Genomic DNA, 14,438 nt, shown 5'->3' on the forward strand with positions numbered 1-14,438 from the left:
TAAGAGGCTGTTGCACGGGAACTTCATTGCCACGCCTCTTTGCGGAAGTGCGTATGACGTCATAGGGGTTAAAAGTCACAGCATTCAGCTTGTTTTGGTGGACAGAGTGGCGAAAAGGGCAACAGAGCAGGAGAAGGTTGTGGAACAAGTTAAATTGTCAAAAGAAGAAGGGGAAAGCATAGTGTCGGTGAATATTTTGAAGGAGTGCCAGGTGGGCACTGGGATAAAGAGGATAAAGGACGGAAATTGTATAGAATAAAAAAGAAAGTGGGGACAGGCGGAGGACTAGGTGGGTGGGGTAGAAGAGAACAGGTCATTTTAAGTAGGTTAAGAATAGGGTACACATATCTGAACAGCACTTGTGTGAGTTTTGTGTGGAGGTGGAGGGAGTGGAACATGTTATAATGGAGTGTGACATGTATAGAAGGGAAAGGGAAGGAATGGTGAGAAGTACTGTATGAAGGAAGCAGGAGTCAAAGATATACAGTATGTTTCAGGAGGATGCTGGAATGTGGAGGAGCAGGAAGTGGAATGATAGCGTTGTTTAAATTTTTAAATGTTACTGAGTTGGGGAAAAGAATATGAGGGGTAGAGATATCGATAGGTGGCAGTAATGCAACAATTAGGTTGCAAGCCGCCGGTAAACTAAAAAAAAACAGAAAAACAAAGAAGAAGCGGCATCCAACTTGTTGATGTCTGGCTAAAACTAGCAGATAGTGGCGCGCTAACGGTTAAATAGCCCGTTAACGGCCAATGGGTCTAACTGCAGAACCCTGTAACTCGGCAGTAGCTGCTTAGCTCTGTGTCGCTGGAGCACGTTGCTGTGTGTGATACACGGCTATGCTGCAGCGCCACTCGGTCCACTTTGTCTGGGCCGAGGAGGCGGTTCTGTGAGGTTCTTGTTAACTGTCACTGTAGGCAGTAATTGAACCACGACACACAACCACGTTCTTGGACGTTCTTGGCTAAAGTAGCAAAATATAAAATAAGTAGCGCGTGCAATTCAAACACACCTGGAATATGTTAACATGAACCAGAGATCATAGGAATGTCCCAGAATGCCGTAAAAAGCATTTAAGAAAATTTATTATTCACATAAATACAACTGGTGCAACAAGTCTGATTGCTATGTCCTGAAGAATAGAAGCTGAAAGGCCTCAGTCACAGTAAAAATACACGTGCTGCTTCTTTCTGACAGTTACATGACTGACACGTATTGTACTATAGCTTTCAGTATTATTAAACCACCACCTACACTGTAACACAGTCCTACACCAGTATGTGACAGTGGGCGTTCTTCACGTCTTCACCTCCAGCTGCTTTTAGTTAAACAGTGTCACATGAAATCGTTTTTATCGTCACTTATTTCACTACTTCGCTGGCAAGTTGTCAGCCTCGTCTATTGTGAGGCAGCAGCTCTACAGTATGTACTGTAGAAGGTCTTACACAAGTACAACGCTGCCAACCACTGTACTCCCTGATACTATAACAACAATTCAAATTATTTGGGAAATAAATAACAATTATTAAGCGTGTAAAACATTTGTACAGTGTGAATCTTTGCTTTTGAAATGTGTAATAGTAACATTAATCTAAAATATACTCATGATTATATATGGTAATAATATTGTACATAGCGAAATTGTATGTGCAGTACCTATAGAGATATATAGAAATAAATTGTAATAAATTTGGATGTTTATTAAGCAAGAAAGAAAAACAAAATGACAATGTTTTTCATTCAGAAATCAAAAAGAAAATGATTCTTTTATTGTTTTATGAACTAACAGTAGTCAAATCTATCAACCAGCATTTGCTAACAACTAGTATGTAATCCATATATTGAATTACAAAATGCATATTAAACATTGGCTCAATATAATGAACAGTATGTCCTGGATTTCATAACCATTACATTAAAATGTAATAGTGAAGCAAACACTGAAGTTCAATTAATGACAAAAGCCCTGACGTCCGTATAAACCGTATCTTCTGTCACGGCTGCTTTCCTTCTGTTGCCTCCTGTTGTCCTGACTGTAGAATAAACCAACGTGTCCTCATTTCTTCTCTGAGAAGGTGAAGACAGCAGATTTCAGTACATGCATGTGAAAATGCCTGATAATTGTTTTCGTATCTTTACATATGTTTACCTCATGGCTATGCTCATTACAACTTGTTGCTGTAATAAAAAACATTAACACACATCAACATGACACAAATCAAATGAAAAAAAAAAACAATGAGGACATCACTCTGTTCATGAGCAACGTTTCTTACCTTTGCAACAATGTGTAGAGGTATTGATGACGGCACAAACGAGGCCGATTATAACAATGAGACCTGTAGCCAAAGCGACACACAGCAGAAACACAACCGTGTTGTCTCTGTGTGAGTCACAGCTGCTGACGACTGAAGCATGAAATGTAAATGAAATGAAGTTAGACAAACACTTATCCTCTACATCAGATCAGCAGGAGGATGTGTGTGGGACAGTTACCGTCTATGTCCAGCTTTGTTCCATTTCCAAATAAAACCTCTCCACACGTGGCCACAGCGCAGTGATAAGTCCCAGCGTCAGACCGGGTCACGTTCCTAGAGAAGCTGTAGACACATTTCTGAGGTGAAGCAGCAACAGGACTCCGCTCACACTGATCTCTGCTGTTTCCATGAGCGTAAACCAGACTGGAATCGGCCTCATCTAATCCGACCCTGAACCAGTAAACACTGGGATCCTCCACACACGTTTGCTTCTGTTTGTCAAAGAGGACAGAACACTGGAGAGTCACTGAGTCTCCAACGTGAGCTGGATCAACTGGATCCTGAATGATCACAGCGACATGTGGACCTGACCCTAAAATGAAACACGTGCTTAGTAAAAAACATGTAACATGTAACGACAAGAAATAAGGTATTACTTTACCTTTAATTCTCAGAAATGTTCCATTAATAAATGTGATTTTGTAATTATGTGATTTTAAGCAGTAATAAAATCCAGTGTCACTCATTTCGGTCTTTGGAATAATCAGTGAAAACCTTCCAGGCTCCTGTTTGGTTGTGATGCGAGACACATCCCCATCCTCAGAATAGTCAAAGCTGTTTGCTTTGCCCAAGACGACCGGCATGTTTCCAAAGAGCTTTATCCAAAAATAGGTTTCGATGTTCTTAGTAATGTCGTAGGTACATGTGAGAGTCACATCCTCTCCAACTCCAACGACCGCTGTCACTAATTCCTGGTTGTCTGTGCATCAGGACAAACAAAACAGATCATTAACTCATATATATTTGAACGACCGACTGATTAAACTGCTAAAATACATCGACTGGTGTAAAATGTGACCGTTCTCAATACTCACGTCCAACTGGGAGCATCAGCACTAAACAGACTACGATCATCATTCTGAGGGTTCAGATTGCAGTTGATGTCAGAACTTTGAGCCGATTCACCTAAATATGATCATATAAAATGGGAGGGACCTGTTTCACAGAGACCTGATTGTCCTCCTCTCACCACACCAGCGGAAATCCACCCACCTTCTAAGCTACAGTAACAACCATACAGTAGCAGAAAGTATGTGAATCCTGTGCTGCTGTTTCCCCTTGGAGGGTTTTCAACGTTTAACATTGACTCCAGTCAGTGAATGACGCTGCATTTGCTTAACACCTTAGTCACTATTTCAAGGCGTTATCGAAAATGTTTGTTTTCTGTTTCTGTGATTTCAGTAAGTAAAAAATAAGCCTTCAATCTCACACACGCTATTAGTTCGACTTTTTATGTTTTTTACATTATTGTTTATGCACATTTACCATCTTTTCATCAAGTACAGAACCCAAAGTTTTAAAACCAATTACACTGAGTGTAGAAAACGAAACCAGAGCTGCAAGGCAGGGACCAACGTCCACACTTACATCAGGTGAACATCGTATAAGTTGCGTTCAGTTGTATTTTTTGATTCATTTTTGGCTTCACTCTGTTGTTTGGTGACTGTCAGTGGCCTGTTGGTTTTACAGCATGTGAGTCCAGTCCAGCTCTGAAGTTAAGTAACATCAACCTAAACAGTGTCACCCGCAGCTGAAACGACAGGTTTTATGAGACGTTGAAGAAAAATCATTTTCAGTTTTCACCTTCGCTGGGGACTTTTCACCACCATCTAAACCAGTGTGCTGTGTGGCGCTTGATGCCCTCACACTGGTCTCCTCCCACATGGCAACTGGAACCCGAGAAAGCACGATGACACCTACCATGACTTGGTTCAGCTCTGGTGTTTACCAGGACATCACTATAAACAGGTTTGTCCCCGTCCCCTGACATCACTGCATATCCTGTTCTGAAGCTGTTCTCAGTAAACACCTTCAGTGTTGGTCAAAGGGCAGAGAACGACCCACCGCAGCCTTCGACTCTTGCATGTGGCTTCGCTTCTTACTGTCAAAGCAGACGTGCAGAACGTTCTGTGAAACTACAAAGACAAAGGAAAGCTGTTTGTTTGTTTCAGGACAGATGATTCAATACATATAGTAAAGTTCCTCAGCTCATCTTGTTTGTTTGTTTCAGGACAGATGATTCAATACATGAAGTAAAGTTCCTCAGCTCTTTGGACAACAATTTACTGTCCACATACCTTTACCACATACGTTTACCTTCTTACTACTAATATGCTTTGATCTCTTTTGAACAGCATAGATAAGATCATGAAAGTCTCTAATAATCTTTTTTGTTTGTTTGATGCCACGCAGCTGCATCAATTAAGCAGAACAGATGCAGAACAAACTGACAGGTTAACATTGAGCCCAGCTGTCACCAGAGACCTCAGCCTGACTCCAGACTCCCATCCTGTGGTTCAAACTGAGGCCTTCACTGATGCCTGAGATAAGGCTGTGGTTTTGTGGGACAATGTTTTCTAACCTCAAACAAGGACTTTAAATAGTGCTGGTATCATAAACAGTGGATATATTACTGCTAATGTTTTATATTTTATGTTTGGTGGAAGGGAAGGTCATTTTTTACATGTTCCATTCTGGGTTTGTGTTTTGGGACAAGTCACGTGCTGTATTCTAGTACTTGTATCTCCTCCAAACAGAAAACAAACGCTGAACGGCGTCCGTCCTGATTCCGCTGACAGATCGTGTGCTCACAGCCTCAGCCAATCACAGGCCGGGTCCCACCTTGATAACCTCCATCCCTTTGTGACTAAACCTTCCATTTGTGGCGCGAAGACATCAGCGGCGCAACACGAGGGCTGCACCACGATGATCGGAAAACTGGCTGCTTTGATTCTCCTCAGCTCAGCAAGTGAGTGACTGCGTGAACTAGATGTGTGACTAGACTGTGTGGGAAACTTGACCCGTTCTAACACTGGTTTCATCTCTTTCCCTCAGCTTTGATTCAGACTGCAGAGGTTCTCCACCAGCTCCCTGTGACTGTGACTGACGCTGGTGACTACGTTACTCTAATATGTCCAGTGTCTGACAGGGACGGGTCCTTCTTCCACTGGTTTAAGCAGCCTCTGGGATTCATGCCCCAAAAAGTGTGTGCAGGGATACTCGGCACCATCACAGTGACTGAGCCGTTCAAAGAGTCGCGTTTCACAAGCGTAAACGGGGAAAACCAAAATGTTTTAACCATCAGAAATGTGAGCAAAGAGGACGAGGCCGTTTACTTCTGTCAGACCGGGACAGCGTACGCTCAGACTGTGGCCAACGGCACCTTCCTGGCCGTGAGAGGTAACGTGCTCGTACTTCTGTTGATCTCTTATTTTACTGGGATTACTCAGCGATAACTTTGTATTTAAATGAATCCTGCAGAGCACAATCAGCAGGAACAGGTCTATGTGAAGCAAAGTCTGAAAACTGGGCCGGGTGATTCAGCGATGCTGCAGTGTTCACTACTGTCCAACAACAAAGATGAGGTCCAGTGTCTGGACGAGCAGAGCGTGTACTGGTTCAGAGCCGGATCGCTGGGGTTCAATCCAGTCGTCCTTTACCGACACAGGAACAAAAGCGATGAACAAGAGGCACGAAGCTGCAGCTACAGTTTGTCTAAGACGATCCAGGACTCCTCTGATGCTGGGACCTACTACTGTGCTGTGGTCACATGCGGACGGATCCTGTTTGGTGAAGGAACAAACGTTGAAAAAAGTACGTATTTACAGTTTGAATGAACACAAAGCGATGAGCAGCTCTGAGATTCTTTTTCTGGTGCCAGGACCAGAACTGGACCCGGTTGTTCTTGTGCTTGGGGTGCTGTTGGCCTTCTGCGTGACTGTGATCGGAGGATTTATTGTCTGTGGAAGGAGCCGGCACGGTTGTGATCACTGTAAAGGTACAGTACGTAGATCGTTCAGTTATTATCATCTTTATGTGTATATACAATATAGATGTTACACCTGTGGAGATTTTTTAAAGAATAGTCAAGGCTGTAAATGCAGTTTACTACACAGAACTGATATCAAAATAAGATGATGCAGTTGTAAAGAGGTTGACTGTATTGTTCTGTAAATGCACTGTGAACACACCACAATTCAGTCTCACAGATCAACAGGAGGCAGTAAAAGGCCTGATCCTACAGTAAGTTTCAATTCAATTGTTGTGTATTAGCAGGAGAAAGAAGTGCCTCCACTCAGAATGGACACAACGGGTCAACTTCACATGGATCAAGGGATTTGGTAAATATGTTTTTGATCTAAAATGTGTATAACTAACAAAGGATCACCGAACCATCCAGCGGTCAGTTGTTTGACTTTAAGCTGGGACCCAGCGAGTGCAGCAGCTTCATGTCTGTCTGGAGTCAGAGCGTATGTGGACCTCAACCAGCTTCATGTTGTTGCTGGGAACCTACTGCTACTGCAGCGTTCAATTAGCGTTGGACATTACAGTTCTAGGAAATGATCCCATAGCAGATATTTACCTTATTATTTGATTAGTCTTAATGAGCGTTGGTTATTTAGCATTAAAATGAGCACATTTTTATTGCAGGGTGATGCAGCTGAGGCAGTGAACTATGCAGCCCTGAGTTTCTCTACAAAGACAGCACAAAGGATGAAGGTGAAGGAACCGCTGTCACAGCAGAGTTTGTACTCCTCTGTAGAATACAGACAAGTGGATCAGCGCATGCAGCACCAGCCTGCGTATGAACCACAGAACCTGTTCTGAAGCATGTAGACGCACTGTCTGCTGTAGACACAGTCAGCATAGGGTGGTTCTATAAAACCTACATATTGAACAGACAACCAAGTAGACACATTTGTCTCCTTTAAACCTTCAGATAGAAGAATAGAGTCATCATTTAATAATAAACTATGATCATATACTGTAAATTCATAGTGTACATGTAAGAGTCTGACATCAGGGAAAACAAATTACATTTTCTGTTTCTTCTGTGTAAAGTATTATGAATTGTCATTAAAGGTCTAAAAAGATTTAAAACCAAATATACTGAACCCCTTTGTCTCTTATTTGTACCAATATAAAATATGTATCCCTGTCAGAGAGACTTAAAGACTTTCAGTTTATAAAGCAAAGAGCTTTCTCTCATTATCAAGTCAGTCTAGTCAGCAGCAGGAAATCAGTACATCAACATACCCCCCGCCCCCCCCCACACACACACACACAATGTGACTCCACCTGTAAATTCTTTGTACTTCCTTTATCTACTGTATTAGGAAACAGAACAAATATAAACTATGTACAGTGAGTGATCCCATTTAAACCAAATCAACTAATGTGCTGATGTTCTTCACAGTGAAGGTCACGACATACAACACACACTGGATCTTTGCCAAGCAACTTTTTCAAGTACAGTTTAAAAAGCAAAGTTTCCCTCATTATCAAGTCAGTCTAGACAGCAGCAGGAAGGCCCAGCATCAACATAACCTGTGCTGACACATTTTTATATATTTTTAAAGGTACCTCACACACACACACACACACACACACACACACACACACACACACACACACACACACACACACACACACACACACACACACACACACACACACACACACACACACACACACACACACACACACACGTGACTCCACCTATAAATGGCTGTGGACTCATGTCATGCGAATCATTGTAGGTGTGATTGAGCCACTTGTCTTCCTGCCACAACCACCATTTTAGCTTCATCACAGAGGGGAGATCTTCACATCAGTGATGTCCCTCCTTCTCTGTATGAGTCACCACAACAGGAGGAGCACAGCTCACACAGTGGAGGAGGTGGTTGTGGTCACTTCACCTCTGAGGGGCAACACAGACTAAACAACTATTGAACAAATACTCTCAATAGAATGACAGTTAAGTAACAATGTGATTAATATAAAGAGTCAGTGTGCAGTGCAACAGTGGACAGAGAACTCAGACGACATAATATAGTTAAACAGGAAGCAGCATCTAAAATGCTTCATGCAACTAAAAAGCTTAGACTTTTATCAGTGTTCATGAGACCAACATGTTTTATGTCAAAATAAGCAAATTAAAAACAAGATTATTATATTGAACACTTAAACTTTAACAAAGAAACACAAACTGTGAAGAGACTTTCAGCCCAAGACATGAAGACGAACGACCCCTTCTTCATTCCAGGACACTGGGCTTGTGCATTTAAGTCATATAAATATTCAAGACGTGCATAAGCTGATATGAATATTATACCTCACTTATAAAATCTATATTGAGCAAAACTAAACTGAAATAAATTTACCCGTTTCTTACCACTGCGTCCTGCTGAGAGGTGGAAGCTCGTCTGTCAGTAGCTGCTGCTGTAGCTACTTATACAAAACAACCAGATACAATGCAACACTTATTTTTAGACGTTCTGTGAAATGCAGTAGTTACTTGTGGGTTTTTCACATCTCACATTTGTGGTTTAGTCCATATTTGTCATGTCTTAAACTGCCTCGCCACATGGTTTTAAACCAACTTGTACTCATGTTAGCATTGGCTGAACTTTAGCCTCCATTTTTCAGAAACACTCACTTTACTTCACTTAAGATTTTCCTTTGCAGAACTTCCTGATATAGTTAAAGGACCCAAAGCCACAAAGAGGAGGATCATGAACCCCACGTACATTCTGTCATGTCCCAGGATACAAGAAAAGTCCTCAAAGGCTTTAGGCAAAAGGTTTTTTTTCCCCAGGAATTAAAACACATCTGATTGAAAATGGATCACGCCTTTCTACTGTATAGGCAGGGGCAGAGCAGACATCCTTCAGCCAATCACAGACGTCTCTACGCCGTCACTGTTGGTCAACATGTGACCAAACCTTCATTTGAGTGGAAAACATCAGTAGAGCAAGACAAGGCTGCTGCACCACGATGATCGGAACATTGGCTGCTTTGACTCTTTTTACTCTGTGTAGGTGCTATTCTTCCATAAAGTGAACTTTGCCATAATAATCACATACAAGCCTAAATTCATTTTTTTGAATTGTCTTGCTGACTTTGTTTAATCATGTTGAACCTCATCCTTTTCTCTTTTCTCTAGCGTTCATTCAGGCTGTGGAGGATTCTCAGCAGATGTCTGTGACTGTGGCTGAACCTGGTCACAGTGTTACTCTTCAGTGTCGATTCTCTGACAAAGAAAGTAAAATATTGCACTGGAACAAGGAAACTCTTGGACATTTGCCCGAGATTGTAGCAGAAGTAGTTTTTGGTAAAGCAAATGTTCTTAAAGAGTTTAAAGGTTCACGTTTCTCGGCCAGAACAGATGAGGATCTGCATTTTTTCACCATCACAAACGTCACCAAAGAAGATGAAGCCGTTTATTTTTGTCAAAGCAGAGCAACATATGGACAAACATTCATCAACGGCACATTCTTGTCTGTGAACGGTAAAATATCCTTTACTAACATTTTTTTTTCTGACTCATAAGTTAAGATTTTATTGTATTTGAACCATCACACAGATGGAAATCAGCTAAAACCAGTCTATGTGAGGCAACATCCTGAGACAGAGTGGGTCCGGCCGGGGGACTCTGTGACTATGAACTGTTCACTCGTCTCCAACAACAACGTCCAGTGTCCCAGTGAGCACAGCGTGTACTGGTTCAGAGCAGGACCCAGTGGGTTCAGTCCAGGAGTCATTCACAGACACAGGACTGATGAAGAGGAGACGGGCTGCGTCTACAGTCTGTCCAGAACCATCCAGGACTCCTCTGATGCTGGGACCTACTACTGTGCTGTGGTCACATGTGGACGGATCCTGTTTGGTGAAGGAACAAATGTGGAGACAAGTAAGTGTTAAAATGATATCTTACTTATGTCCTAGTTTACTAGTGTCTACTCTGGTTTAGTGATTAGTTGTCTCTCAGGAACAGCATCGAGTCCACTGGTGGCTGCTCTCGGGGGACTGTTAGCCTGCTGTGGGGCAGTCATCACCATCCTCATATGTTACATAGCTCAGACGAAGGCGTGTGTCTGTAAAGGTGGGTCTTTGCAGCCAGGTGATATTTACCAGTAAAGGCTCAGCGCGGCCTAACAGCTAAAGGTGAATGGTGTCTGTACATCCTTTAATGTTTCACTGTGGCTTTTACTTGTTTTTCCAGGAACAAGGAGTCATTCCCATCATAAGACACCAATGGTGGATCAGTCAAATGATCTGGTAAATACTGTAAACAGCAGCATGTTGTCTGTGTATGTTCAGTTTTCAGCCTGCAAAGGTTTAATAGAAACTAAACTTCAGGTTGGTGAAGCCCCAGTCCTGAACTACGCAGCTCTGGACTTCTCAAGCAGGAGAATGAAGAAGGGGACGATGAACGCGCTGCCACAGGAGGGTTTCTACTCTGTGGTTAGAGCAGAGGATCCAAACCAGCGATGATCGACTCTATTCAAAGATCACGTGACTGACCAACCGCTGAATGTGCTGCTTCCTTTACAGATACAGGCGACAGTTCTTTATGAAACCATACGGAAATTAAAATTGAGAAATCTTTACTTGAAAATGTTTGGCTTTGCTTTGTTTTTATATAACATCTTCACAGTAGAAATGCATGTGCTGCTCCTTTCTGACAGTTACATGACTGACACGTATTGTACTATAGCTTTCAGTATTATTAAACCACCACCTACACTGTAACACTGTAACACTGTCTTACACCAGTATGTGACAGTGGGCGTTCTTCACGTCTCCACCACAAACTGCATTACGTTATACAGTGTTACATGAAATCGTTATTATCGTCACTTATCTCACTACTTTGCTGGGAAGTCGTCAGCCTCGTCTGTGGAGGCAGAAGCTCTACATTATGTAGAAGTGTCAGGAGCCGCCATACAAAATGACAGGTCGAGTTCTTGAGGGTGCACGGGGTCGAGTCAGAGCCACGAAGAGTCAGTTCCTTTAATAAACAGTACGTTTAACTAAAAACACTGCTGTTGGATACAACAGAAAAGTACCAGACGGCCAAAAAGTCAAACCAGAAAAAGGCCACTAAACTATGCAGAGCTGTGCAGCATGGCTGAGCAAAGGCAGAGCATGGCCTACTGCTGATCAGGAGCTAACCAGAGGCACCAATGCATGGCTTAAATGCGGAGCAATGCGTGGCTAACGTTAGCACAAACGTAGCTAAACGTGACAAAGGCATGAGTGGACATACAGAACCAAACCATAACAGATGGTCCCCTCTGTTGCCTCCTCTGATAAAACACTGTAAGTCCATGTGAAGTCCAAGGCAGTGGCCTTTTTCATGAGAACCATGTTCTGACCGACATAAACAGGGACAATGTGTCGATGACAGTAATGACCCAGCACAGACTGGTAGGCTTGATGAGTTTATGTAGGGAAGCAGAGGGGAAGGTCCAGGTGTGTGAAACTGACCTAACTGCAGATTACTCTCATGGATGCAGAGACAGGGAGTGGACGAAGTCCAGAGTAGAGGCACACTGTGGTGGGAGACACAGAAGAACTGGTAGAACCAGTCCAGGGATCATGACAAGAACGTTTTACACGTGACAACACAGACACAACGCTGCCAACCACTCTACTACATACTGTTTGAGAAATATTTAAAAATAAATAACATTGTGAAACATTTATAAAACAACTTGGATCTTCGCTTTTGAAATGTGGTGACATGAAAAGTTTCCTGTTAATTATACTTACAATATAATGTAACCAAAATATACTTTATTGATTGATTATATATGGTATAAATATTAGATATAGTGAACTTATATTTACAGTACCTATAGAGATATATAGAAATAGATTGTAATAAATGTGGATGTTTATTAAGAAAGGAAACAAAATGACACGTTTTCCAATCAGAAATCAAAAAGAAAATGATAGAAAACACAAAATCACCACTAATTAATCTGCTTTTATTCTTAAAGGAACTAACAGTGGTCAAATCTATTATCCATACATTTAATTACAAAATGCATATTAAACATTGGTTCAATAAATTGAACAGTATGTGCTGGATTTCACAACCATTGCATAAAATCTATTAGTGAATCAAACACTGAAGTTCAATTAATGACAAAAGCCCTGACGTCTGTATAAACTGTCTCTTCTGTCACGGCTGCTTTCCTTCTGTTGCCTCCTGTTGTCCTGACTGTAGAATAAACCAACGTGTCCTCATTTCTCTGAGAAGGTGAAGACAGCGGATTTCAGTATATGAAAATGCCTGATTACTGTGTTACATATGTTCCTTTCCTTACCTCATGACTACGCTCATTACAACTTGTTTCTGTATTAAAATAAATATATGAAAAGTTAAGTTAAATAAAGATATCACTTTGTTCATGAGCAACGTTTCTTACCTTTGCAACAATGTGTAGAGGTATTGATGACGGCACAAACGAGGCTGATTATGACAATGAGACTTGAAGCCAAAGTGACACACAGCAGAAACACAACCGTGTTGTCTCTGTGTGAGTCACAGCTGCTGACGACTGAAGCATGAAATGTACATGAAATGAAGTTAGACAAACACTTATCCTCTACTTCAGACCAGCAGGAGGATGAGTGTGGGACAGTTACCGTCTATGTCCAGCTTTGTTCCATTTCCAAAGAGTATCTGTCCACACGTGGCCACAGCGCAGTGATAAGTCCCAGCGTCAGACCGGGTCACGTTCCTAGAGAAGCTGTAGACACATTTCTGAGGTGAAGCAGCATCAGGACTCCGCTCACACTGATCTCTGCTGTTTCCATGAGCGTAAACCAGACTGGAATCTGCCTCATCTAATCCGACCCTGAACCAGTAAACACTGGGATCCTCCACACACGCTTCCTTCTGTTTGTCAAAGAGGACAGAACACTGGAGAGTCACTGAGTCTCCAATGTGAGCTGGATCAACTGGATCCTGAATGATCACAGCGACATGTGGACCTGGCCCTAAAAATGAAACACATGCTTAGTAAAAAACATGTAACATGTAACGACAAGAAATAAGGTATTACTTTACCTTTAATTCTTAGAAATGTTCCATTAATAAATGTGATTTTGTAATTATGTGATTTTAAGCAGTAATAAAATCCAGTGTCACTCATTTCGGTCTTTGGAATAATCAGTGAAAACCTTCCAGGCTCCTGTTTGGTTGTGATGCGAGACACATCCCCATCCTCAGAATAGTCAAAGCTGTTTGCTTTGCCCAAGACGACCGGCATGTTTCCAAAGAGCTTTATCCAAAAATAGGTTTCGATGTTCTTAGTGATGTCGTAGGTACATGTGAGAGTCACATCCTCTCCAACTCCAACGACCGCTGTCACTAATTCCTGGTTGTCTGTGCATCAGGACAAACAAAACAGATCATTAACTTATATATATTTGAACGACCGACTGATTAAACTGCTAAAATACATCGACTGGTGTAAAATGTGACCGTTCTCAATACTCACGTCCAACTGGGAGCATCAGCACTAAACAGACTACGATCATCATTCTGAGGGTTCAGATTGCAGTTGATGTCAGAACTTTGAGCCGATTCACTTCAATGTGATCATATAAAATGGGAGGGACCTGTTTCACAGAGACTTGATTAGCCTCCTCTCACCACACCAGCGGAAATCCACCCACCTTTAAGCTACAGTAAAAACCATACAGTAGCAGACAGTGGTTTCCCGATGTATGTTAATTCTGTAACGACAGGGTAAATAAAAAAAGATATTTTTTAACTCTTAACCAGTAAATTACATTAGTATATATACACACACACACACACACACACACACACACACACACACACACACACACACACACACACACACACACACACACACACACACACACACACACACACATTTGTTTATATATGTATGTATATACTCTCCTCTACCAGAGGCCAGGAATATATATATATATATATATACACACTCTATTCTCACCCTCCGCGGGTGGTCTCATCCACTTTCCAAGCTCGGGTCCTCTACCAGAGGCCAGGGAGCTTGAGGGTTCTGCGCAGTATCTTTGCTGTTCCTAGGACTGCACTTTTCTGGACTGAG

At 42.0% G+C, this 14,438-nt stretch overlaps 4 protein-coding genes across 4 annotated transcripts; 2 read left to right on the forward strand and 2 right to left on the reverse strand.

Moving 5' to 3' along the window:
* Positions 1-1,709: 1,709 nt before the first annotated feature.
* On the reverse strand, positions 1,710-4,535 carry LOC114864888 (uncharacterized). The gene is made up of 5 exons (XM_029165890.3): positions 2,921-4,535; positions 2,498-2,851; positions 2,278-2,409; positions 2,151-2,179; positions 1,710-2,068 (listed from the first exon to the last, which is right to left on the reverse strand). The coding sequence occupies exons 1-5, from the start codon at positions 3,120-3,122 to the stop codon at positions 1,949-1,951; spliced, it is 837 nt and encodes a 278-aa protein (XP_029021723.1). The 5' UTR covers positions 3,123-4,535; the 3' UTR covers positions 1,710-1,948.
* Positions 4,536-5,206: 671 nt separating this feature from the next.
* On the forward strand, positions 5,207-7,487 carry LOC114864883 (uncharacterized). Its single transcript, XM_029165883.3, has 6 exons — positions 5,207-5,287; positions 5,374-5,718; positions 5,800-6,132; positions 6,200-6,316; positions 6,595-6,659; positions 6,970-7,487. The coding sequence occupies exons 1-6, from the start codon at positions 5,245-5,247 to the stop codon at positions 7,144-7,146; spliced, it is 1,080 nt and encodes a 359-aa protein (XP_029021716.1). The 5' UTR covers positions 5,207-5,244; the 3' UTR covers positions 7,147-7,487.
* Positions 7,488-9,282: 1,795 nt separating this feature from the next.
* LOC114864884 (uncharacterized) lies at positions 9,283-10,930 on the forward strand. The gene is made up of 6 exons (XM_029165884.2): positions 9,283-9,355; positions 9,485-9,829; positions 9,905-10,231; positions 10,310-10,423; positions 10,544-10,599; positions 10,681-10,930. The coding sequence occupies exons 1-6, from the start codon at positions 9,316-9,318 to the stop codon at positions 10,813-10,815; spliced, it is 1,017 nt and encodes a 338-aa protein (XP_029021717.1). The 5' UTR covers positions 9,283-9,315; the 3' UTR covers positions 10,816-10,930.
* A 1,306-nt stretch (positions 10,931-12,236) lies between these two features.
* LOC114864885 (uncharacterized) lies at positions 12,237-14,106 on the reverse strand. The gene is made up of 6 exons (XM_055512497.1): positions 13,836-14,106; positions 13,403-13,720; positions 12,979-13,332; positions 12,759-12,890; positions 12,657-12,685; positions 12,237-12,581 (listed from the first exon to the last, which is right to left on the reverse strand). Exons 1-6 carry the CDS (start codon positions 13,876-13,878, stop codon positions 12,465-12,467), a joined length of 993 nt encoding a protein of 330 aa, XP_055368472.1. The 5' UTR covers positions 13,879-14,106; the 3' UTR covers positions 12,237-12,464.
* Between the last annotated feature and the right edge of the window lie 332 nt (positions 14,107-14,438).

The sequence above is a fragment of the Betta splendens genome, chromosome 10 (assembly GCF_900634795.4).
Source record: "Betta splendens chromosome 10, fBetSpl5.4, whole genome shotgun sequence".
Classification (NCBI taxonomy): Eukaryota; Metazoa; Chordata; class Actinopteri; order Anabantiformes; family Osphronemidae; genus Betta; species Betta splendens.

Bases quoted from the DNA above. Each gene is read 5' to 3' on its own strand.
- LOC114864883 (XM_029165883.3), top strand. From the start codon at position 5,245: ATGATCGGAAAACTGGCTGCTTTGATTCTCCTCAGCTCAGCAA. The intron at 5,288-5,373 runs GTGAGTGACTGC...TCTTTCCCTCAG, and splicing joins GATTCTCCTCAGCTCAGCAA to CTTTGATTCAGACTGCAGAG. The intron at 6,317-6,594 runs GTACAGTACGTA...GTGTATTAGCAG, and splicing joins CGGTTGTGATCACTGTAAAG to GAGAAAGAAGTGCCTCCACT.
- LOC114864885 (XM_055512497.1), bottom strand. From the start codon at position 13,878: ATGATGATCGTAGTCTGTTTAGTGCTGATGCTCCCAGTTGGAC. The intron at 13,721-13,835 runs GTGAGTATTGAG...CCTGATGCACAG, and splicing joins GCTGATGCTCCCAGTTGGAC to ACAACCAGGAATTAGTGACA. The intron at 12,686-12,758 runs GTAAGAAACGTT...ATTTTAATACAG, and splicing joins CTCTACACATTGTTGCAAAG to AAACAAGTTGTAATGAGCGT.
- LOC114864888 (XM_029165890.3), bottom strand. From the start codon at position 3,122: ATGCCGGTCGTCTTGGGCAAAGCAAACAGCTTTGACTATTCTGAGGAT. The intron at 2,852-2,920 runs GTAAAGTAATAC...GTTTCATTTTAG, and splicing joins AACATTTCTGAGAATTAAAG to GGTCAGGTCCACATGTCGCT. The intron at 2,069-2,150 runs GTAAACATATGT...TCACCTTCTCAG, and splicing joins GTAATGAGCATAGCCATGAG to AGAAGAAATGAGGACACGTT.
- LOC114864884 (XM_029165884.2), top strand. From the start codon at position 9,316: ATGATCGGAACATTGGCTGCTTTGACTCTTTTTACTCTGT. The intron at 10,424-10,543 runs GTGGGTCTTTGC...TTGTTTTTCCAG, and splicing joins GAAGGCGTGTGTCTGTAAAG to GAACAAGGAGTCATTCCCAT. The intron at 10,600-10,680 runs GTAAATACTGTA...ACTAAACTTCAG, and splicing joins TGGATCAGTCAAATGATCTG to GTTGGTGAAGCCCCAGTCCT.